The sequence below is a fragment of the Rhinatrema bivittatum genome, chromosome 2 (assembly GCF_901001135.1).
Source record: "Rhinatrema bivittatum chromosome 2, aRhiBiv1.1, whole genome shotgun sequence".
NCBI lineage: Eukaryota > Metazoa > Chordata > Amphibia > Gymnophiona > Rhinatrematidae > Rhinatrema > Rhinatrema bivittatum.
The window spans coordinates 334,543,057-334,567,192 of record NC_042616.1 but is presented as its reverse complement, the minus strand read 5'-3'; the positions used below and the strand labels follow the sequence as shown (position 1 = coordinate 334,567,192).

The 24,136-nt window shown below is 42.7% G+C and overlaps 1 protein-coding gene across 1 annotated transcript in view; it reads left to right on the top strand.

Annotated features, from left to right (window-relative positions):
- ITGA9 (integrin subunit alpha 9) overlaps positions 1–24,136 on the top strand; it is an 855,720-nt gene that overhangs the window by 751,957 nt on the left and 79,627 nt on the right. Inside the window, exons 25-26 of the mRNA XM_029589807.1 lie at positions 10,463–10,579; positions 22,620–22,721. Coding sequence (XP_029445667.1) covers positions 10,463–10,579; positions 22,620–22,721 — 219 coding nt within the window. The remainder of the gene's footprint in view (positions 1–10,462; positions 10,580–22,619; positions 22,722–24,136) is intronic.

The following is a 24,136-nucleotide window of genomic DNA, read 5'->3' as shown; positions in this document are numbered from 1 at the left end:
TTGCCCTTACTATGTCACAGGAGCTACCAGTGCCATTGGTCGGCCCCTGTCACATGGTAGGAGCACAAGATGGTTTGCTCCTACCATGTGACAGGGGCCGACCAATAGCACCGGTAGCCCCTGTGACATAGTAAGGCCAAAGGCTATCGGCGCCATTTTGAATACCGGCAGCCGACGGCCCGAGTACAGGAGATCGCTCCAGGACCCCCGCTGGACCACCAGGGACTTTTGGCAAGTGTTGGGGTGAGGAGGGTGGGGGTTTATTCGTTAGTGATACGTTGTATTCATGGGGGTTCGCCATACGTTTCGTGACCCCCATGAATACAACGAATATGGCATATACGTTGTGGATTGCCAATACGTTGCAAACGAATGCACACCCCTACTGCCTAGTAGGTTAAGTGGTGAAGAGTGTTGACCAATAAAAAGATGCAGGTCCTCCCATGATTTCTTGGCAGCTGGTTGTGGGAAGCCTACAGTAAGCCCCTTTGATTGGAACTGCCAATGGCAGGGCTTCCCAAATCTGTCCTGGGGCCACCCACAGCAAGTTAGGTTTTCAGAAGAAATTTGCATATGCTGGATCTCCAAGGTATGTTGATAATATCTCATGCATATTCATTGAGCATATGTCAAAAACCTGTCTGGCTGTGGGGTCCCCAGGACAGGTTTGGGAAGCCCTGGTCCAAGGTTTAGATGCAACCAACTGTGTTGGTTTCATGAATTTCTAATTTGGCCAGCCGGCAGAGTATGTGTACATGTCTTACGATCCTAGGATTCTGCTTAATAAGAGGTCTGTGATATGCTGTGGAATATTATCAGGATTTTGATCTAAGGCTGACTGGTGCCTTTTTGAGCAGGGGTCCCAATCTTCCTCTATCTATAATGTGTTTCAGATCTATGGGAAAAGTCAGGTCACCCCAAAAGAACTTTCAGTATTTTCCCCTGTTTTATGTATTATGAGTATGCTACGGTGAGAGAATTTATTGTCAACGATTTAGAACACAGATTAAATTCAAAGCGAGATACAATATTGCATTCCTAAAAAAAAAAAATATGACCACACAGCAACGAGAGAACCAAGAGAAGCGGCAAGCCCAGTAACACTTAAAAGTCCTGCAACTGAGCCTTCTGCTGGGTCGACGGCAAAGAAAAACTGGAACACAGGTGGAAAACTTAGATAGGAAACTTGTTAGCCAGACACATCAAATGCTTTCCTAAATAAAAATGGTTTTCAACAGCTTTATAAACAACTTAGTATGTCATGAGCTGTGGCTGTTGAAAAAGAGAATTCCATGCTATAGGCCCTGCAATTGAGAAAGCTCTTTCTTGGGTTTCGGAAAGGTACACTAAGCACGGAGAAGGAACATCCAATAGAATGAGCTGTTTCTTTTAAAAACTTTTCAAAAGATCAAGTTTGCTGGTTTCTCAATTGAATTTGGTCTTATTCCTAGATCTTCTGCCTTCCATTTCATTGTACCTCAGCAAACCTGAACCCACGATTTATTTAACTTTATAATGGTGGGAGTGGCTATTATGAAGGAATTTTCAAAAATATTAAATACTGATATCTCAGTAGTTAATAATCAGAATGAAAAAGGGACCTTAGTGATTTTGCTTTCGGTAGCATTTGAATTATCTAAAAATAGAAAAACCACACTGTGATAATTATTGTCCTGCATCTTACTTTTGGGGTTTTTGTGGGGGATTTTTTGTCCAGCAGTTTCCTACTGCTTTTTTGGGTTTCCATTTCAATTGAATTAGCCTCTTTTGGGCTTTGATTTGCAACTACCAGAGAATTTTTTTCCCTATTTTTTTTTATTCCCATTCAACTCACCTAATCATTACAGTGACAGTCCTGGGCTAAGAACCATACACCAAGGCTCATTCCAAAACTATGGACCCTGAAACTAGCCACTAGGTGTCACTGTTGAGCAACCGATGAGACTCCCTTTTCCCCAGAAGCTGCGAGCACTGCCCCAGTAGCTTCCGTGGCCAAATTGGAGAGGGGAAGAATCAATCCAGGAATCAAGCCACTGGATCAGTCTCTTGCTTCTGGTTTTCTTAATGGGGTCTTCTCTTGTTTTGACTCATCTAATATGGTCTAATGAGTTTCGGGAATGTACTGGTATCAAGCAGCTTTATGACATAAGTTTGTAGATGTGTTCATTTTTATATTGTTTGATTCTTTTAATTATATATGTTTTTGCTTTGTTCACTGCCTAGGGCTCTGGTAAGGGCAGTTTATAAATCTAAATAAATACAAACACATGACTTCTTTGTATGACTGGCTTGTGGTCCCTGACCCACTGTAATGCTTCTGGATTTGGTGGAACCTTGGTGCCATCTGCCTAGTGGTTCAATTTGCTAGGCCCACACCAATAGCTGATGGACACACCCTACAACTGGACAGGCTGGAGCTTTGCCTATACCAGCCGCCTCCCCTGCGGGTTCAGCCCTTGGGTTCTGGTGGCCGGCAGGTCTTAGGTGGGTCCCTAGGATGGTCAAGAGAGTGAGAGTCCAAACCCCAGGAGTGAGAGTCCAAGTCCAAGGAGTTAATAAACATGTGGATAAAGGTGAACCAGTAGATGTAGTGTACTTGGATTTTCAGAAGGCATTTGACAAAGTTCCTCATGAGAGGCTTCTAGGAAAAGTAAAAAGTCATGGGATAGGTGGCGATGTCCTTTTGTGGATTACAAACTGGCTAAAAGACAGGAAACAGAATAGGATTAAATGGACAATTTTCTCAGTGGAAGGGAGTGGGCAGTGGAGTGCCTCAGGGATCTGTATTGGGACTCTTATTTTTCAATATATTTATAAATGATCTGGAAAGAAATATGACGAGTGAGGTAATCAAATTTGCAAATGATACAAAATTGTTCAGAGTAGTTAAATCATAAGCAGATTGTGATAAATTGCAGGAAGACCTTGTGAGACTGGAAAATTGGGCATTAAAATGGCAGATGAAATTTAATGTGGATAAGTGCAAGGTGATGCATATAGGGAAAAATAACCCATGCTATAGTAACACAATGTTAGGTTCCCTATTAGGTGCTACAACCCAAGAAGGAGATCTAGGCGTCATAGTGGATAACACATTGAAATCGTCGGTTCAGTGTACTGCGGCAGTCAAAAAAACAAACAGAATGTTGGGAATTATTAGAAAGGGAATGGTGAATAAAACGGAAAATGTCATAATGCCTCTGTATCGCTCCATGGTGATACCGCACCTTGAATACTGTGTACAATTCTGGTCGCTGCATCTCAAAAAAGATATAATTGCGATGGAGAAGGTACATAGAAGGGCGACCAAAATGATAAAGGGAATGGAACAGCTCCCCTATGAGGAAAGACTAAAGAGGTTAGGACTTTTCAGCCTGGAGAAGAGACGGCTGAGGGGGAATATGATGAGAGGTGTAGAACAGGTAAATGTGAATCGGTTATTTACTCTTTCGGATAATAGAAAGACTAGGGGGCACTTCATGAAGTTAGCATGTGGCACATTTAAAACTAATTGGAGAAAGTTCTTTTTCACTCAATGCACAATTAAACTGGAATTTGTTGTCAGAGGATGTGGTTAGTTGAGTTAGTATAGCTGTGTTTAAAAAAGGATTGGATAAGTTCTTGGAGGAGAAGTCCATTACCTGCTATTAATTAAGTTGACTTAGAAAATAGCCACTGCTATTACTAGCAACAGTAACATGGAATAGTTTTTGGGTACTTGCCAGGTTCTTATGGCCTGGATTGGCCACTGTTGGAAACAGGATGCTGGGCTTGATGGACCCTTGGTCTGACCCAGTATGTCATGTTCTTATGTTCTTAAGGTCTTGGTAGGCAGCAGGAATTGATACTAGAAGGTGGTTTAGCGGTCGGGGAAGGCAGCAGACACCCGATGACAGGCCAGAGATCGAAGTCGGCGGCAGACCAAGTAAGGTTGAGTTCAAAGCAAAAGGCCAGGTCCAGGTGGCAATCTAGGAATGGCAAGGGCCAGGCCTAGATCAGAATCCGGGAAGGCAAGCCAATGAAGACAGGACAAAGACAAGGACCAAACAAGATAAGGCAGGACATGACCAGACTGGGGCAAGGCAGGGGGACCACAGGAACATGGCAGAGAGCGGGAACAAGACAGGAACACAAGACCAGAACAAGAAGACAGGAATTGAGAAACACAAGCAATGAGCACTGAAGAGCAAATGCATATCAGGAGACCTGTTGCTGAGGTATTGTGGGAACGTCCAGTGGAGCCTTAAGTGGAAGGAGTCCATGATGTCATCAGAGTGCCACAAGGACTTTTTCACCAGTTTTTAAGAACAAACACGTACCCACGTAATGGGAGTCTGCAGGAGCAGCAATTGTTGACGTTGTGGACTGTGTCAGATGGCAACTGAAAGACAAAGGCTGGTGGCTGGACACAGAAATTGTCCGGCTGTGTTGTGGCGGTGCTTCCAGATCTGCAGTAGAGCAGGGGTAAGTGTAGCCAGTTGCGACAGAGTTAGAGACACTGCTTAGAAGAAGCAAAGGTCAATTACCAGTCAAGGAAGAACCATTAATGGGAAAGACTGATATTATATTACTGCAAGAAAATGAATGTGGGGCACCAGAGAACTTCTGTAACTTTATCTGGTCAAACAAAATCTGTATAAATCAGTATAAATACTGACTGCAAAAGGCAGAGGCACGGAAAATGCTTTGCTGTAACAATTTTCTTAATCTTTCCTTTATCCTTTTTGCTTGTTAAGCTGGGAATATTAATATTACCATAATAGGATCTATTTCCATGAACTTCTACTCCTTTGGTTCTGCACAGTATGAAACCTGACAGAATTCCACAATTAATTTCAGCAGGCTTGACATACATTTTTTGAAAAAGTCCCTCTAGTAGATTCTGAACTGTAGCCTCTGCAAGGGCTTAATGGTAGCCATGAAACACAAACTAGAGAAAAACTTAGTTATGAAACTGAATTAGGTATGTATTGTTTTTGCTAAGATAAAGAACAACTCCTGTGATCTTCCGGCCCTTCATGCTGACCTCTTGTACAGTCTTATGCGGCTGCAATCCAGGACTCTCTATTCAGTGTGGAATAAAAATAAATACTTAAAATATAACACACTTTCCACACCTATCTTAGCCATTTGCACACTTTAAGTTGAACTTTAAAAGTGATACACGTGCCAAACGCGGGAGAAGGATGTGCATGCATCGCTTGTTTGCGGTTGGTCGATTTTATAAACCTGCCACATATGCACACAAATATCTCGCATTGAGAAAAAAAGGGGCAGAATGGGGCAGGTCATGAGCATTCCAGGGCAGGGCCAAGAGATATGCGCGAATTTAGTTAAGCGAATGCGGCACGCGTCCTGTTTATTTCAGCGCAAATTTACTTCTGCTGTTGATCAGGTGTAAGACAGAATAAAAGTATTTATAGCCACATATGAAATGCTTGAGGGATCTGGGTAAACTGGGGGTAGTGCAGGCTAAAGAACCAAGCGGGGGTCTTGATGACCTAGTGATGGACTGGGCAAACTGGTGGACGAACTGGTAAAAAACTGGTCATTTCCTTCACGCACACATTATAAAATTTCCTCACTTGTGCATGTGAATGCCTACAATTCCCTGCTGTTCGTGTAAATGCCTAAAATATGGAGCACAATACATGCACTAATCCTATTTCATAACATGTGCATGTAATTGTGCACAGGATATAAGATTTCAGCATATGGGGCCGCGCACCTTTATACATGTATATATGGGCGCTCGCACGCTCGTTTAAAAGCTACCATCACCTTGTATAAGGGATATAAAACTTCCCTTTGATACTTTTTTTAAATGGTAAGGTATGGTTTACTTTCTTCAATAAGCAATTTAAATATAAAAATGTCAAGGGCCTCATTCATTAAGGGGTTGATTTTAAGACCCGCCCGCACGCGTCCATGTGCGCACGGTTCCCGTCGCGCGCACATGGACGTGCCAGTTTTATTACATGCTCTTGTGCATGTAATAAAATACGATATCCGCGTGCACACGCACGCCCGATTTTATTATCGGCGCACGCATTTGCGGGCGGGTGCCCCATTCACGTGCACGGGGGGGGGGGGGGGGTGTGATTTTTCAATTACACACAGCGACGCGATCAGCCTTTTTCCCAGTTCCCATCCAGTCCACTCCAATTAAGGTACGGACTGAGAGGGAACTTCCCTAACCCTACACTTCCTCCCTCTTCCCCTCTCATTTCCAACCCCTAAAGCTACCCCAGCTATCCCCAATTTTTTTGTTTTTGTACTTACTTCTCCTCCGGAGCAGAAGTAAACTCCACGTGCCGGCTGGCTGCCATCATGACTTTCCTGGGACAGCCTCTAATGGTGCTGTCCTGGCCTGCCCCGTCTAGAACACGCCCCCTGGCCTGCCCCTTTTAGCTGGCCCAGCACTTCTGCGCATATCGGGGATCACGCGCGTGGCCGAGCCCTTTGGAAAATGAGCACAGGGCGCGCAGGGCCTGGCCATGCGCATAACTCCCAAATTTTACACATGTGGGCCTTTTAAAATTCAGGCTTAAGCATTTTTCTCATAGACTCAGAATTGCAGAAAAACCTTAGTAAATCAGGCCCGAAGATAGATACTTTTGGTATTAAAAAGCAGCATTTTTCCCTTTGTAGATACCATTCTTAAATCCCCCCCCAAAAAAGAATCTGCAAAAGAATTATTTTTATTAGGGAATATTTATTTCTCTCATACACTGATCTGTCATTTTAGTGTCTTTTTTTGTCATGTTTATATGTTTCAATATTAAATTGTAACCTAGAGTGGTGGGTAGAGTAGGGAAGGAATAAACCTCAGGTCTTGATTTATATTCCAGTTTGTATGCCAGATAAACTTAGGTTGTGATGGTATACTTAATTTTCAAGTAGGTCCATAGTTTTGTTTTGGAGTGGGTTTTTTTGAGTAATAAACTGCTGTTATTCCTTTTTGTTTTTAGAGCAACTATAGACTGATATTAGTTAGATATGTGTGTTTCTAGTAACTATAATTCTTGTAGTTATTTAAAAAGAATCAAGTTTGTGCAGCACTACATGTAGCATTGGAACAGTGTTTCCTACCAATGTTTCTATTCAAGGTTTGCTTTGGAATTCTAACAAAAATTGGAGAATCCACTGCAAGATAATATAATTTCAAAACTGAAACCAAAATGTGGTGGGTTTTCTTTTCTAATGAAGCCATTAGGGCATACATTTTTACATTTGTAGCTTTGGAATGATTTATCTACTGCTTTCAGAGGGATAGATTTTAAAAGTGTTGCTTGCTCCTAAATGCCCATCTATGCACATATGTGGGCCACACATTAGCAAAGTAGGTTTTAATAGCTGCAAATTATGGGGTCGATTCTAAAAGAAGCACAAGTGTGTCCATGTGTGCACGGTTCCCAGTGCACACACTTGGACATGGCTATTTTATAACATGCGCACGTTGGCACATGCATGTTATAAAATATGGTTCCTGCTTGCACTTGCTTGCTGGATTTTAATACCCGCGCATGCATGTTTGGGTGGGTGTCCTCTAATGAGCGCAACGAGGTGAATTTTCTAAAGAAACGCGCAGCGACGCAACAGGGCCATCCCCAGTTCCCTCCCAGTCCGCTCCAATTAAGGAGCGGACTGGGAGGGAACCTTCCTATACCCATACCTACCCTTCCTCCCTTTTCCCCTCTCCTCCCCGACCCCTAAACTAACCCTAGCTATCCCCAAACTTTTTGCTTTTATACTTACTGCTCTGGAGCAGAATTAACGTCCATGCACCGGCCGGCTGCCGGCATATGCTTCCCCGGGACAGGGCCTAATGGCCGCTGTCCCGGCAGGCCCTCTCCCCACCCATACCCCGCCCCCCCTAGCCCGCCCCATTTCAATGACCCACACTTCTGCACTTGTCAGGAGTTACACGCGTGGCTTTCTGAAATGCACTCGGATTTTACGTGTGCGGGCCATCGAAAATTTGGGCTTATGTGTGTGTATATATATATGCACGAGCAAAAAATAAGGGTGAAAGAAAGGGACAGGGTATGGGCATTCCAGAGTAGGGCCAAGAATTACACACGTAACTCCAGATTTTAAAACAGAAGACCATAGCACACGGTGGCTTATTAGCCACATAAATGAAGAGCAAGTCTGCAGATCTCGTGTTTTAGGGCTTACGTGACAGGATGAGGGTTTCAGGTCAACTGGGTGGCTTGCAGAATGAAGAAACAGAGGGAAGACCTTGATATTAAGTGGACTAATTAGAAAAACTGGGAATGTGTCTTGCGCAAGCATCTTTAAAAATCTGCCTACATTTGCATGTTAGAGCTTGCAAAGTCCTACGGAAGATACGTGACCTAGGTTTGCTTGAGTAACCTCTTAAAATTAGGAGCATACTTACAGTGCAGCAGGTGTATTTTAAATCATATGCACGCATGATTTAAAATTCCAGTGCATCTCCACTCTCGCACCAATACATGCGTGTATAGGTGCATGCATGTTTGTTTTAAAATTAGCCTGTTACTATTGTAATTATTCCTATTGATTGTCTTGATGGTACTTCATCTTGTGAACCACCTGCAGGTCTTCTATGACCTACAACTGAGTTAATACCTACAGTTTGGGATTCTTTGCTCCATAATAATCTTAAAGGCCAGATGTACAGCATTATATATGTATAGTAGCAATATAAAAATGAATAGGAGTACTAGGGGTGGGCATTCATTTACACTGAAATAGGAAATGCCAGTGACATTTCCTATTTCGTTGCATTTAAGAAATACGAAAATAAGATATGAAAAAATATGAAATTTCATGTTTTATTTTTCCTATCTTTTTTGGAGGGGAGCCAAAAAAGCAATATTAAAAAAAAAAAAAAAAAAAACAGAACCCACCTCAACACATTCCATTTATTACAATATTGAGGCCTCCCACCAGCCAACCCCACCCTAGCCCACCATCCCGACGCCCTCCCAGGATTCACCAAAAATGCACCAAATGTGCACTAGGTTATGCCTCGTGCTTCATGACCTGTGTGCGCTTGCACATACACACACACACAGTTTAGAGGGAACAGTAAATGCCAGTTACTGCATAAAAGCACTAGATGTCAAGGCTTCAACTCTGGCTATGGTCCAGTCACACATCTTTCATATTCATTCGTAAGTCAATCATCTTAAAAAAGTGGAGTGGCTGGCACTTTAGGATGTAATTTCGTAAGGAGTTTCCTAGAGAAATTGAAACATCAAGAGGGGAATAGATTTGTAGGTTAATGTGTTTGTTCAGAGAGGGGAGAGGACTGAGAGAGAAGCATATCAAGAGAAAGAAGCTCCTTGACACTGATGCATTAAGGGGGGGCACGAAACAAGCCAAGTTAATAGTGAGGATCCCAGTCCAGATGGCACCACACTTCTAACTGATCCCGGTGAACAGAATGAACATAGCCCAAAATTTCATCCTACATACATCATGATCAAGTGGAAACTTTATGCTTTTGGGTTTTTTTTAAATTTGTATTCCACTTTTTTTAGCACTTCAAAGCAGATTATATTCAGGTATTACAGGTATTCCCTGTCTTTAGAGAAAGTTCACAGTCTAACAGGCCGATTCACTAAAGTCCGCGGGAGAGCGGACAAACTCAGTATTCAAATTAGGTGATGCGGTAGAAACGGGGAAAAGGAGACGCTAGGGACACTAGCGCGTCCCTAGTGCCTCCTTTTTGACAGGAGTGGCGGCTGTCAGCGGGTTTGACAGCCGACGCTCAATTTTGCTGGCGTTGGTTCTCGAGCCCGCTGACAGCCACGGGCTCGGAAACCGGACGCCGGCAAAATTGAGCGTCCGGTTTTCGGCCCGACAGCCGCGGGCCAAATTTAAATTTTTTTTTCTTTTTTACTTTTTACAACCTTCGGGACCTCCAACTTAATATCGCCATGATATTAAGTCGGAGGGTGCACAGAAAAACAGTTTTTACTGCTTTTCTGTGCACTTTCCCGGTGCCGGAAGAAATTAGCGCCTACCTTTGGGTCAGCGCTAATTTCTGAAAGTAAAATGTGCAGCTTGGCTGCACATTTTACTTTCTGTATCCCGCGCGCATACCTAATAGGGCCATCAACATGCATTTGCATGTTGAGGGCGCTATTAGGTGCCGCGGGATTCCTTACCCCTTATTCAGTAAGGGGAGGAAAACGCACGTCCAAGCGCAGGCTAACAGTGCGCTCCATTGGAGCGCACGGTACTGTATCGGCCTGTAAGTTTGTACCTGAGGCAATTGAGGGTGAAGTAATTTGCCCAAGGTCAGAAGGAGTGGTATTGAGAAGTGAACCATGGCTTTCCTGGTTCATAAGCCGCTGCTATAACCACTAGGCTACTCTTCCAGGAATGATAGGGGCATCCCTTAAAATGTAGCAATAATTACTTCTGTTCATTCTGTGAATGACATTTATTTCTGTCTCTGTTTTAGGATTGTGAACCAGGCAAGCCCTGTCTAATTATAAACTGCTATTTAAACTCACTAGTGAAAGAAGACATCCACACTATAGATATTTACATGCTGCTAAATACAGAGATACTGAAGAAGGTAAGTACTTCTTTTCTTATTATTTCTGCTCAGAAGTCATTACCTAGTTCCCATTACCCACATCTTTAACCCACATTGTCTTTTCATGAAAAGAGAACCATTACTAATGTTTGGGGGATATTTAGACTCCATAAATCAGCACTGGCACTATTCTGAGGGCCTTTTGGATCCCAACCTAAATACCCCAAAGAATAGTACCAAGCAATTCTGGGAAAAACATGATTTATTTAGCAGTGAATTAAGTACATTTCTGTTTTTTATAAATTTTCTCAGGAGTACACATTATTTTCAGTGGCTCAGAAGAATTAAGTAATAAGATATACACATCAGTATGATTTATACACTGAACAATCATAACACATGGTAGTTATGTGCTATCCACATACAAATCTTTTCAAGTCCTCACAACACGTTCGTGATTTACAGTATGCTACTCTGGGGCAGACATCACAATGTGCCCTTTTCCCCTCAGCAGGTGCAGGGGTGAATACTGGGATTTTATAGTCCAGTGCAATCCATGCTCTTCTGATTGACTTATTTATGCTATTTTCTAGTCTTTGTTTGATCAGTCCATCAGCCAGCTGCTTTCCCAACTGAGGAAGGAACAGGCACTGTCTCTCCTGAGGTAATTTGCTGTTCCAAGCAGGATGATTTCTCATCCAAATCACAAAGCTGGCAATTGCACAAACATCAATCAAATTGAAAAACATCGTCATTGGCTACCTGTTAGTTTTGCATTTAGAAACAGTCATAGGTAGTGACTGGCTAATTTTAAAAGGAAAGCACGTGCGCACATGGCGCGTGATCAAAGATATGCTGCAATTTTATATCGTGCGCGTAAGTATGCTCGTATATTTAAAATATCCCTCCCATGTGTATGTGTGCGCATAATCTTAAGCCGCAGTTCAAGTAATGCTTTAGCAGTTTTTACGCGCGTATGTAGACATCTTAAAACATGCTCACAGTTTGTCCAGTTGATACTGAGGTCTTCAAGACCCTCTGATTCTTCATCCTGCAAGCCCCCCCTACTTGACTCCAAACCCTCACACTGTGCTGAAAGCCCTAAAACTCGAGATCTCCAGACGTACTCTTCATCTGGACCAGTAGTAAAGTTCCGCGGATAACATGCTGACACGCGCCACGGACAGTATTTTTTAAATTCTGAGATTCGCGCGTAAGTCTTGGCCCCTCCTAGAACGCTCATGCCTCGCCCATTTTCCATCTCCTCCTTGACGCACGCAAGGATATGTACGTGTTTAGTTTACAGCTTCTTAAAATTCGTGCTGCTGTGGCCATTTCTGCGTGAGCAATGCGTTTAAAATCTACCTCTGAGTGATCCAGGTTGTCCACCCCATGTTTGTTTTTGCTATAGTTCATAATGATAAATGGATTTCTTTTCTCTCCATCTAATATCATGCTATAGTGAATTGTTTATGGTTTTAGACTTCCTTGGACACATATGGGGCCAATATTCAGCTGCTGAGCAACTTGGCTAGTTAGCCAGATAAACCTATCTGGCTAACTAGAAGAGTATATTCAACAGTGTGGTCACAACACTGAATATATATACCCCACCCCCGGACCACCCCCACCCCCTCCCCGCCCCTTTTTTCAAGCCCTGGAACCTATGCGCATCCCGGGGCTTTACGCATGCCACCGTAACCTTTTGAAAATCCAGACCATACTGTCTAAAGGAACAGTGACCTTTGAAAGCTACCAGCTGTTTTTCCACATTCACATACCATTTTCAAAATATCTCCACAAATAGGGTCCACACATTACAGAAGGCAGCAAACTTGTCCACAGTTCTCCTTTCCAGCTGTGTAAATTTATTATCAAAACACTTGTGCATGTTATTTGTTGCAATGTTTGCAGACTCTATGCATGGAAACCACAACTCTTTCAGGGTTTTCTTGCCTCCATGAATCAAGCCACTCCAAATGAGGAGGCCTAATTATGTCTTTAGTGCAAGGTCGGTCAGCTGCCTCCATATTTTTATGTTATCAGGATGATTTTCAGTCCACTCCCTGACTAATGCTCTGCCTCCCTATTTGTTTCTTTACAGTTATTGAGAAAATATAACGACACTATGAAATGTGCCTCTTGCCCCAATAAAATACTCCAGCCATATCACAGCCTGGCCAAGCCAGAAATAGGGCAGGATTCCCACCCACTCCCTGGAAAGTGCAGGCAGAAACAGATTTCATCATTATCCTCTACAGACCATGGCAGAAAAACAATCAGAAGTACTTACTGTTGAGGCAGAATTCATTGGAGGTACTTTCAAAGAAGTTACACGGGTAAATGTAACATACTTTTGTAGCAATTTTAAAAAGCCATTTACACATGAATATCCTATGGACAATTCAATGGCATATATTGTAGCATTTTTCAAAAGTCCACTTACATGCATAAAGTGCATTTATATGTTAAAAACAAAGTTTTAAGCATGTAAATCAGGGGTTCCCAACCTTTGTGGGAGTGTGGACCCTTTTTCAACCTCCAAAATGTTTGCGGGCCCCCACGTTTCTCTTTCATTTTTACCTGACGTTATGTGCTGTATATAGAAAAGTTATTAATGTAATAACAAAGAAATAATTATATGCACACCAGACTCATTCATAATATATACAACTAAGTAAATGCTTACTGATATAGATGGAATACATGTAATTGCAAAGCAAAGCCTTGAGTACTCCCATACCAATTCAGAACTAACTGCAAGCACTCAAACAATAACAGTCTTACCTATTGAATAGCCAGCACAAGAGCTTTCAGAGCTGCGTGAAAACGAAACCTACTGGATTAACACTCAGCACAGATGACATCATACTTCAGGAAATTAAACTTAACTGGGCTCATTCTCTGCAAATAATAACAAGAGGCTTCTGCCCATAGTAACAGAGCACATACACATGCACAGATTTATTAATTGGACAAGGGATAAGAGGTGGGCAAACTTAGACACCTGTTGATTGGCTGAAGGTACCCCTTTTAAAAAGCTGTGCAGCAGCAGTTGAGCATTGAGCAGGGTTTGGGCATGCACCATTTGCTTTGTAATGCCTGCTGCTTCTGGAGAAACCACACCTTTCTCCATGAATAAACCTCTCACTTTGTTTTGACTCTTAAAGCTGGTCTTTATTGGTCTCTCTAGTCAGGGGTTTATATTCATAATGAAAAATTAACACTGCAAATATAAACCAGCTCCTAAAATACCAATACTCCTCTTATTAGGAAAACAGAACAAGCCAGGCTGCTATACATCCCTTCACAGAAGCTACCTGCTAGTAGAATACCTCACCTTGGTCACACATGCACACATCCATCACAGAATAAAAAGCACAGTAGTAAATTTGCAGGATTGTACTCATATTCAGTAACTTATATAGTGTAACTGGATCTGGAGTGACTGGTGGGAATAGATTGGTGGAGAGAGAGAGTGTGAATAGTGGGTTGGGATCAAGAGAGAGACTGATGGAGATGGACTGGTGGAGGGAGAGAGAGATTGGTAGAATGGAATGGTGGAGGGAGAGAGGAAGATTGGTGGGGAACTGGTATAGAGAGAGTGTGACTGGTGGAGATGGACTTGTAGAATGAGAGAGAGAGAGACTTGCAGGGATGGACTGGTGGAGGGAGAGGGAAGGACTGGTTGGGACGGACTGTAGAATAAAGACAAAGAGTTGAGAGACTAGTGGGGAAGAAGGGATGTTTGGAACAGGCCTACATCACTAAAAGGGAGAAGTGTGGAGAGGTTTGGTGCACATTTCCATCCCAAATGCCCTCCCCCATATGGTATTTTTAAAAATTATTATTTTTAAAGAAAATCACCTGTGACAGGGAAACCACCCTGATAGTTTGATCTTGGTGGGGGTCCAATGGCTCTCTCCACATCTGTCTGTTACCAAAGTGCATATGAGTCAGGACACCCTTGCTCATACAGGAGATCAAGAAGCACTACTACAAACATTTTGCACCAATATCACAAGAAACTGGGCATGCATGTCAGTGGCTTCTCTAGAAAGAAGAACCTTCCAAGTAACAACAAAACATCTTGCCAATTTCAACCATCTAGTAAAATTACCACTTAAATTATTCAAGAGCATCAATCAAAAATTCTTCTAGATAGGAATGGGACAAATCCCAATATAAAACCTGCAGCTCACATTCTACAATACCCTGCATTCACAGAGATCCTCCAACAAAGGGCAGAGCAGAACAAGGACAATTCCCCTTACCACTCACCATAAAAAAAATATGTAAATTCTGGTGCACCTCAGTAACAGCAACACAAACCCCCTTCACTACCAGGAACATTGTTCAATGCAAAATTCGGCAAAAACATACTCAGAATCTATAGGAAACCTGTTATACCATAACACCCTAACTACTATTCTCTCTGTGAAAAAGCAACACAGTAAATATTACAATAGGCCCTAAAATACCAATACACATCTTAGGAAAACAGAACAAGTAAGGCTGTTATAGATCCCTTTATAGAAATACATGCTGAGGGAATTCCTTATCTAAGTCATACATGCAGAACACAGACAGACCCTCGCCAAATACAGAATACAGAAATCAAAAATAAATATAAAAGTGCAGACAAAAACTGAACTGGAAACCATAAGAGACCAGACTCTGCATGCATTGCAACAATGGAAAAACAGAAACATCACCGATCCTCATAAAAAATCAAATTATCCAATTAAGAAATATAAATTATCAATAATAGTAAAATCATACTAATAAAAAGAATATTTCAAAACAACTAACATATAGAATTTCCAGTAATTTAGAACTCATATAAATACTTTTTAAAATTCCCAAAAAACAATAAAATATTTCAAAACATACACATGAAAATACAGCCAATGATAACAGCTAATAAGGTTTAAAAATTCTCCACGCTTCATACCTAGGAACTTGTGATTTCCAGTCACCCTGAGATTATTAGGGATGTGAATCGGTACCAGAATCGGTTCCGATATCGGTATCGTGGACCCGCAGGAAATTACATTTCTTGCGGTCTGAACGTTTTTTTTTTTTATCGACTGCGCCCGAGCCGAAAAACAAGAAACCCACCCTGACCCTTTAAATCTAATTAGTTAGAATCTCCCACCCTCCCAACCCCCCCAAAACTTTCTTAAAGTACTTGGTGGTCCAGTGGGTTTCTCGGGAGCGATCTCCCATTCTTGGACCGTCTGCTGCCACTAATCAAAATGGTGTTGATGGCCCTTTGCCCTTACCATGTGACAGGGGCTATCCATGCCATTGGCTGGCCCCTGTCACATGGTAGGAGCAATGGATGGCCCGCGCCATTTTTTAAGATTTTTGCATTGTACAATGTTCCTGGTAGTGAAGGGGGTTTGTGTTGCTGTTACTGTGCCCTTTCTTCCCCTCTCACCCAAAACGATAAGAAAACCACATGAAACATTTCGTGGGGTTTTCCTATCACTTTCGGGGCACCCCCTAGAGATTATCATGAGTAGGGGTGGGGAGGAAGGTGCACAGACTTTCTCCTCTCTCTCATATAGACACAAACATGCATATGTTCATTCTCACTCTCTCTCTCTCTCTCTTTCTTTCATACACATACACTCCCTCTCGCTCACACAAACACATTCCCTCTCTCATACATACACGCTCTCACACATACAAATGCTCTCTCTCTTTCAAACACACATGCTTTAATACACACACGCCCCATCTTTCTCTCATACACACATATTCCCTGTCTCTCATGCACACTGCTCACACACACTCAAATACTTTCACTCATATACACACATGCTCTATCTCTCTCATTCACACACACACACACACACACACACACACACACACACACACACACACGCTCCCTTTCTCTCATACACATAACACAAACTTTCTGTTTTATACACATATGCTATCTCTCACTCATTTACACACACATTCAAGCTGCATTTCTTTCATATACATATGCTGTCATACTCACATAGATATACACATAAGCTCCCTCTCTCTCTCATTCACACAGGCTCTCTCTCTCTCTCTCACACACACATGCCCTTATACTCTCTCTCTTACTTGGCCTCTCCCTCTCTTTTTCCTGGAGTCTGTGGGGGGAGAGGGGGGTCCTGCTATCTCCTTCATTGTTTGGCCACCGGTGAGATGGGGTGCACCAGTGGTCTATCAGACCTCCTCTTTTGCAGTCACTATGGGATGCGGTATGCTGGCTACCTGTCAGGCCTCTTCTTCGCATGGACTTTCTTGTCTCCTTCCACAGTTCACGGACCCCTTGTTTTGTTCTGGTGGAACCCTAGTGGTCTGCAGACCACAGGTTGGAAACCACTGGTTTGAAAATTATCCCCTATGGGCTTGATATTCAGATGCAAGTAAGTAGGACTTATCCGGCTATCCTGCAGCCGCTGAATATCCAGTTATGTTCAGCTGGCTATCGAACTTGCCGACTAACTTGAGGGCAGGCAGTGGGCAGATCGGGGTGGCACTACTAGCTGGATAACTTATTCGGTTAAGTAACAATATTAAGACTTAGCCTAATAAGTTTTCTGTCCAAGTTAGACATGCTCAATAGCAGGTCTAAACTTAGACAGATAACACTTATCCGTCTAAGTAGCACTTTTAATGGGGATATTCAGCTACATAGCCATGCAGCTGAATATCCCATATCAGTTAGCCAGACATAGTTATCCGGCTGACTTAGATACATGGCTTGCCTTTCAATATTGACCCTCTCGTGTCTAAGATCTGTCCTCTTTTTGTATTGATTCCTCCTCTTTCTTGCTTCTCCTTCCTTGCATGTACTGATGGGGCAAAGAAACCCATATTTATATGCAAGAGGAAAGAATGTATGTGACTCTTTTTTGAGAGGTCAAAGAGATGATGACTTGGCTTACTGGAATCCGGAACATCATCATGAGATTAATGCTGATATTCTCCAAGCCTTTTAAACATCAAAGAGAGGTAATAATGAAAATTTCTGAGGGCAGAGGTAACACAGTTGAGATTAGTAGCTGATTAGAGGCAGAAAAGCAGGGTTTTCTAAGCAAATCATAACAAAACTGGGGTTATGGTGACCTTTGAATACCCTGTAATGCACAGGTCACCCACTAAAAAACATGCCGAGTCATTTCTAGAACCAGAAGCATACGGCTGATAGAAATACTGCGTCTTATACAATTTAACCCCTTATGGGAAAATCCATTCAGGTGAGAGTACAGCTGGATTCCCTGCAGGCATCCGTTTGGATTCCAGCACTTTTTCAGGCATAGAGTCCAAAACATCTGTAGTAATTAAATGAGATTTAGTGGAATTATACTGAGGAATTGGTTACAAACATCTAAAATGACAACATTTTAGAAGCAAAACCAAAACAATGTATTCACCATTTAAACCTCTGTAGAGCCTGAATGCCCCCCCTGTAACCCATGGTTAGATTTAAGAGGGCAATTTTCAAAGCCACTTTTGTGGGTAAAACAATTCTGTACCCATGGAAATGGGATTTTTAAAAATTGCTCTCTCTATATATGGGTAAAGTAACCTGGTTAGGACCTCTGTGCTAGGTTTTTTTTTCCACAGCGACAAGAGGCATTACCGGGCAGGGTTTTCCAACTTCTTGCATGCTTTTGAATTCTTTAAAGTATGTGCATATATTTTCTCGGAATACCTACCAGCACAAATTGGCAGGTGTAAATGTGCGTGGGTAGTTTTTCTGGGATAATTTTCAAAAGTGAAAGCACACGTGTACTTTCTCTTCGACCACTGGTCCTTGACAGCAGGTGAACACAGCAGCCCCAGACTGCACACTTGTGCAGCTAGTCTTAAAAATGAATCCCCAAATGACCAGTCACCATGCCATTCATTCATACATTCGTGAGGAAGGGTTAGGGAGCAGAGGAAGTAATGGTGTGCCAATTTTAACAACTGCAGAGAGAGTTTATCCAGTGAAAATTAGGTGTTTACCAGTCATGTTAACCAGAAATGAGGAGAAATGGGAAAAAGTGATCATTGTCTTGGGGGTGTGGGAAGAGGGAGGAAGGTAGGCAGAATTATTTTTTAAACAGTGCGTGGTTGCCACCCGCAGTCTGGATCTGCCAAAAAGAAAATCCCTGTGGGGATCATTTTTCAGAATCTTATAAAGATGATCTCTCTCTGACACTGCAGCCATGGCAGCTTTGCTTCTCTTGCACTCCGTTTGCAGTGAATTTGTGGTGATGAGTCTTTCCTCCTCCTTCAGCTAAGGTGCAGGGGTTTTAAAAAGCTTGGCTCCTGGTGCAATCTGCTCTCTGAAAAGGAGGGCTCACGCCAGGAGGGTTCAGTCAGAGTTGAGCTCCTCCTTCAGCAGTTCAGCAAAAGTGCAACTCCTGAAGCAAAAACAGACTTCAATATCGTTTGCTTCCTTCATACATTTTACTTCAAATACACACTGCAGTGCAGACCTCGCCCCCACATAGAGGGGCCGATACAATACATCATACTCTGACGCGGGTTCAATAGGAGCTAATCCACCCCCTAATGCAATAGGGGGATTAGCTCCTATTTAACCCGCGTCGGATGCAGAGTGAATGGGATAGAGCTCGTCACATGCAAATGCATGCGAATGAAGCTATTACTCATTCACTCCGCATGCAAAAAAATAAATGTGCGTCTCAGACGCACATTTATCGCTCAGCTGGAGCAGGCGTTAATAGCTGAGCGCAGGTAAAAGAAGTACAGAAAAGCAGAAAAAAAACTGCTTTTCTGTACTTCTTTTCTTAAGTAAAAAATAAAAAAAAAAAAAACTCGGCAGACCACTGCAACTCCTGAAGCAAAAACAGACTTCAATATCGTTTGCTTCCTTCATACATTTTACTTCAAATACACACTGCAGTGCAGACCTCGCCCCCACATAGAGGGGCCGATACAATACATCATACTCTGACGCGGGTTCAATAGGAGCTAATCCACCCCCTAATGCAATAGGGGGATTAGCTCCTATTTAACCCGCGTCGGATGCAGAGTGAATGGGATAGAGCTCGTCACATGCAAATGCATGCGAATGAAGCTATTACTCATTCACTCCGCATGCAAAAAAATAAATGTGCGTCTCAGACGCACATTTATCGCTCAGCTGGAGCAGGCGTTAATAGCTGAGCGCAGGTAAAAGAAGTACAGAAAAGCAGAAAAAAAACTGCTTTTCTGTACTTCTTTTCTTAAGTAAAAAATAAAAAAAAAAAAAACTCGGCAGACCACCGAGTTATGATGACCCATGTCGGTCTTCATAACCAGCAGCCGCGGCGGGGTCGCATTAGCAAGGAGGCGCTAAGGTCGCGCAAGTGACCCTAGCGCCTCCTTGCTAGCGCGACCCCCTAATTTGGGTATTGCATGGCGCCCCCCCCTTGTGGGCGCCATGTGCACGTTAGGAGAGCGGGGGCTGACTTTTCACGCTTTATATTGCATCGGCCCCAAAGTGTGGAGAGTCGTAGCTTGCTGGAATTACAACAAATACCTGATACGAGATTAAAACTGCTATACTACATTTACCTATGGCTATTATTACCATAGGAACATCCTCAGACTCACCTGTTATCTCTGTATTATTAGCAAAAGGTAATAAAACCCTTAAAAGCTGAGACTTCTTGACTCTCTAGTTCTGTCTGTTCTGATTATGCTGAGTTATTTTTTGAGGGTGTTTATTTTCAGGATGGGAGGGAAAAAGAAAATTCTTTATGGAAATGAATTAAACAGATGCAACTGCAAAATTAATTTTGACATTAGCACATCCCTACTCCCTGGAATGAGATTAGAAAGCACACTTTCACTGTATATATTGGAAAAGCAGACAGTATGGAGTAACACAGCAGAATTACATCACAGAGATGGTGAGCATAAGCCTGGGGATGACAAGGTGTCAGATAACAATTTTTTAAGAGCTATTTTTTGTCGTAAAGGCTGCTCGTGGTTTATCATTTTGCAGACACGGCTACAGCTGATGTCTGGGGCAGACTCAACAATACAGTAACCCCCCAGATGTTATTGTAATGCTCTGGCTCAGAGCTGAAACATGATATCATTTTTTAATTTTCTGTTCATATGTAACAGTGCCACATGTAGAAACTAAAAGGTAAGAGAGAAAATCCCTCCTCTGTTAATTAATCTGCGGAAATATCCACTCCTAAAGAGGAAAAATGGAAGGGAGGGGGAGGGAAAGTGTAAGAAACAAACAAATTCCTCTCTGGGAATGATTAGTTAGTGAACACACAAAGGGGCTGATGCAATAAAGTCGCATAGAAAGTGGGTGCTGAACAGTCAGCACCCGCTTTCTTAATGCAATATTTAAATTAGGGGGTCGCGTTAGCAAGGATGCACCTACATTCCATTTTCCCTAGCATATCCTTGCTAACACGAACCCAAACGGTTTTCACGACTGCCATATGCCGGTCACGAAAACAGACACCGATTTAAAAAAAAAAAAAAAAAAAAGGGAAACCGACACTGATAAATTCGGCATTGGTATTTATCGGCGTCAGTTTTCCTTGGTGGCAGACAGCCCGATCGTCAATTTTTTTTCTTTTATTTCTTCTCTTTTTTTCTTTTTTTTGATGCTCCTGGCAGGCGTTAATAGATGACAGTTAAATGTGCGTCGGAGACGCACATTTTTCTTTTTGCATCGGGAGTGAATGCCTAATAGCCATATTCACATGCATTTGCACGTGAAGAGCGCTATTGCATTCACTCCGCGCTAGACACACTTTGAATATGTGCTAATCCCCTTATTGCATTAGGGGATTGATTAGCGCCTATTCTACCTGCGTCCAACTGCACGTTAAGAGTGCGCTCGGCTCAGCGCACCATATTGCATCGGCCCCAGTGTCAGTGAAAGCATTTAAAAGATCTTTATTGGACAAGCTTGCAAGCTGGGTGTCATACAAGAGTAGGCACACCCCTTACAGAATCCCACTATGTATTTCATACCCTTTTGCCAACAGAAGCTCTAGTTTCACTCCCCGTTTATCTTCCTTGTTCTTACCATATAGCTAAGCACCTTGCCTCTTGTTCCACCCTTCTAGTTATCTTTCTTTGCAACTTGGAAGAGCCTCTTGCCTTCACCCCCTGGTGCTTATCAGTTTTTGGCAGGTATTTTACCTGCAGTTTCTAAATGACCTGGCTACATTATCTTATCTTGTAAGAGGTTTGCACAGAAGCAGAAATTGGCAGTTTAAAGAAAGGAGGGGGGGGAGGTATCTTTATGCCATCAACCATGGTCCTCTGTCAAGGAAAGGCCTGTGAGATGTTTTCTGACAGATAGCTGGTGGTTTCAGTGTGAAGGAGAAGTTTGTGTAAATGTTCGGTACAGAGTTCAGAGGGTGGGTTCATTGGGGGGGGGGGGGTTAATTCTAACCTCACGCTTTTCACTTGTGCTCTGCCAGGAAGAGGCCCATAACCGTTCTTCAGGCCTGTTCTGGGCAAAAGCAGCTAGTAGTTTTATAGGAAGAAAGGAAAGTTAGCACAAGCTGTCAGTTCTCTCTTTAGCAGCTGCATAAGGTTAGTGATGTTTAAAAGTCATTTTAAAAATATTTTTAATATCTGGCTTAATTACTGAACTGGCTTAATAACTGAGACAGCAACATTTAAAGTCATTTCTCACAGAAAGGAGGCCATTTCATCGTAGGGTGTGAAACTAAAGTCATAGATCCTGGAGAAATGTGGAAATCATTTCAGAAAAATAATTATGACCTGCTCTTAAAATATTGCATGTCGAGATTTGTTTGTCATATGCTATGCATGTATCTTCAGTCATGCAGTTACTGCATCTGGTTGAGGATAGCACTAGTTAAATCTTAAATGTATCAAATGCCTTCTGAATAAGGCACTGCAGCCTGCATTCAGCTGAATTGTGAGCTAATCCCTCCCTCCCTCCATCCCTCCATCCATCCATCCATCATTCCAGTCCTGCGTCTTCAAATTCCATGCCACCCTCACTACACCTCAAGCATAACTGCATGTGTTTCTCTTGTTGGAAAGCTCCATTAACTTATGTTTCTTGTTTTTAAATCTGTAGGACAGTTCATCAGTTATCCAGTTTATAACAAGGGCGTTGGTGAATGTAGACAAAGTACTCAATGCTATAGAAGTATCTAATGGGAATCCTGAAGATACAACAGTAAGTGAACCAGGGTAAAGTCTGAAATCATCTGAACTTGTTTTGTATTCCTATCTAGTTACAAATGTTTCATCTGACATCATCATTATTACAATTGCTAGCAAGTTAGACAATTAGAAAGTGGTTGGACTTAATGAACAGCTGGTCTTTCATCCTAACCAATTATGCAGCTTTTGGGAGAGTGTGATATCACAAGCAGGCAATTCAGAAATGAGGCAGAAGAAAACATCAGGGTTCCACAAATATTGCTAGAGATTATAAGACAGGAAAAGATGACCATGGATTCATTGCAGAGTGTAAGCGGAGTGGGCCTGAAAGGGCCCTGCAGAGATAGGTCATGGTAATGGAATGGTAAGCTGAGGAAGATCCTGTCAGGCATTGCTGCCATCGGACAGAACGCTTTGCATGACATCCTGCCTGCTGCTTCCTGAAGGAATTATCCCTTATACTGTAGGTCAATCGAGGGAATGAAAAGGTAACCAACCCATAGAAAATCCACACATAGGCAACCTATAGATCTTAGTTTTTATCCAGTGGTCTATATATCAGGAGGGGCACATTCAGTTTTAAGGCCACAGCTTTCCCAGCGGTGTCAGTACAGCTTGGTTTATTTTAGGAAAGTTAAAAATAAGACCTTCCTGTAACTTCAAGCAAGTCTTGCTGTTTTTGGTGCAGTTAATGTTATGTCATGTTATGGCATGGGGCACAGGCATAGCCTAGTGGTCAGAGCAGTGGGATAGGGGCCTAACTGCTGTAACTGAATTGTAATACAGCCTGAGCAGTGGTTTGGAGCAACAAGTAATTCAATCCAAATCTCAGCACAGTCCTTTAAAAAAAAAAAACCAACTCTGGTATGCTCAGCAATTGCTTCTTTCCCAGGGAGGGTCATGTCTGATAGGGATGAGCAGAGGGACCGCATATGTTGCATTCGGTATTCGTATTCGTCGGAGGGCAGATACGCTGCATTCGGCAAGGGGAGCCCCCGATACATTCATGCGTTAATTCTTATTCGTTTCCTGACTAAAATTGAATTAACTACAACCCCCCACCCTCCTGACCCCCACCAAAACTTACCAAAACTCCCTGGTGGTCCAGCGGGGGGTCCGGGAGCCATCTCCTGCACTCACACCCTCGGCTGCCGGTATTCAAAATGGCGCCGATAGCCTTTGACCTTACTATGTCACAGGGGCTACCAGTGCCATTGGTCGGCCCTTGTCACATGGTAGGAGCAATGGATAGCTGGCGCCATCTTGTGGGGGTCAGGAGGGTCCCCCAAGACTTGCCAAAAGTCCCTGGTGGTCCAGCGGGGTTCCGGGAGCAATCTCCTGCACTCAGGCAGTCGGCTGCCAGTAATCAAAATGGCGCCGATAGCCTTTGTACTTACAATGTCACAGGGCCTATCAGCGCCATTTTGA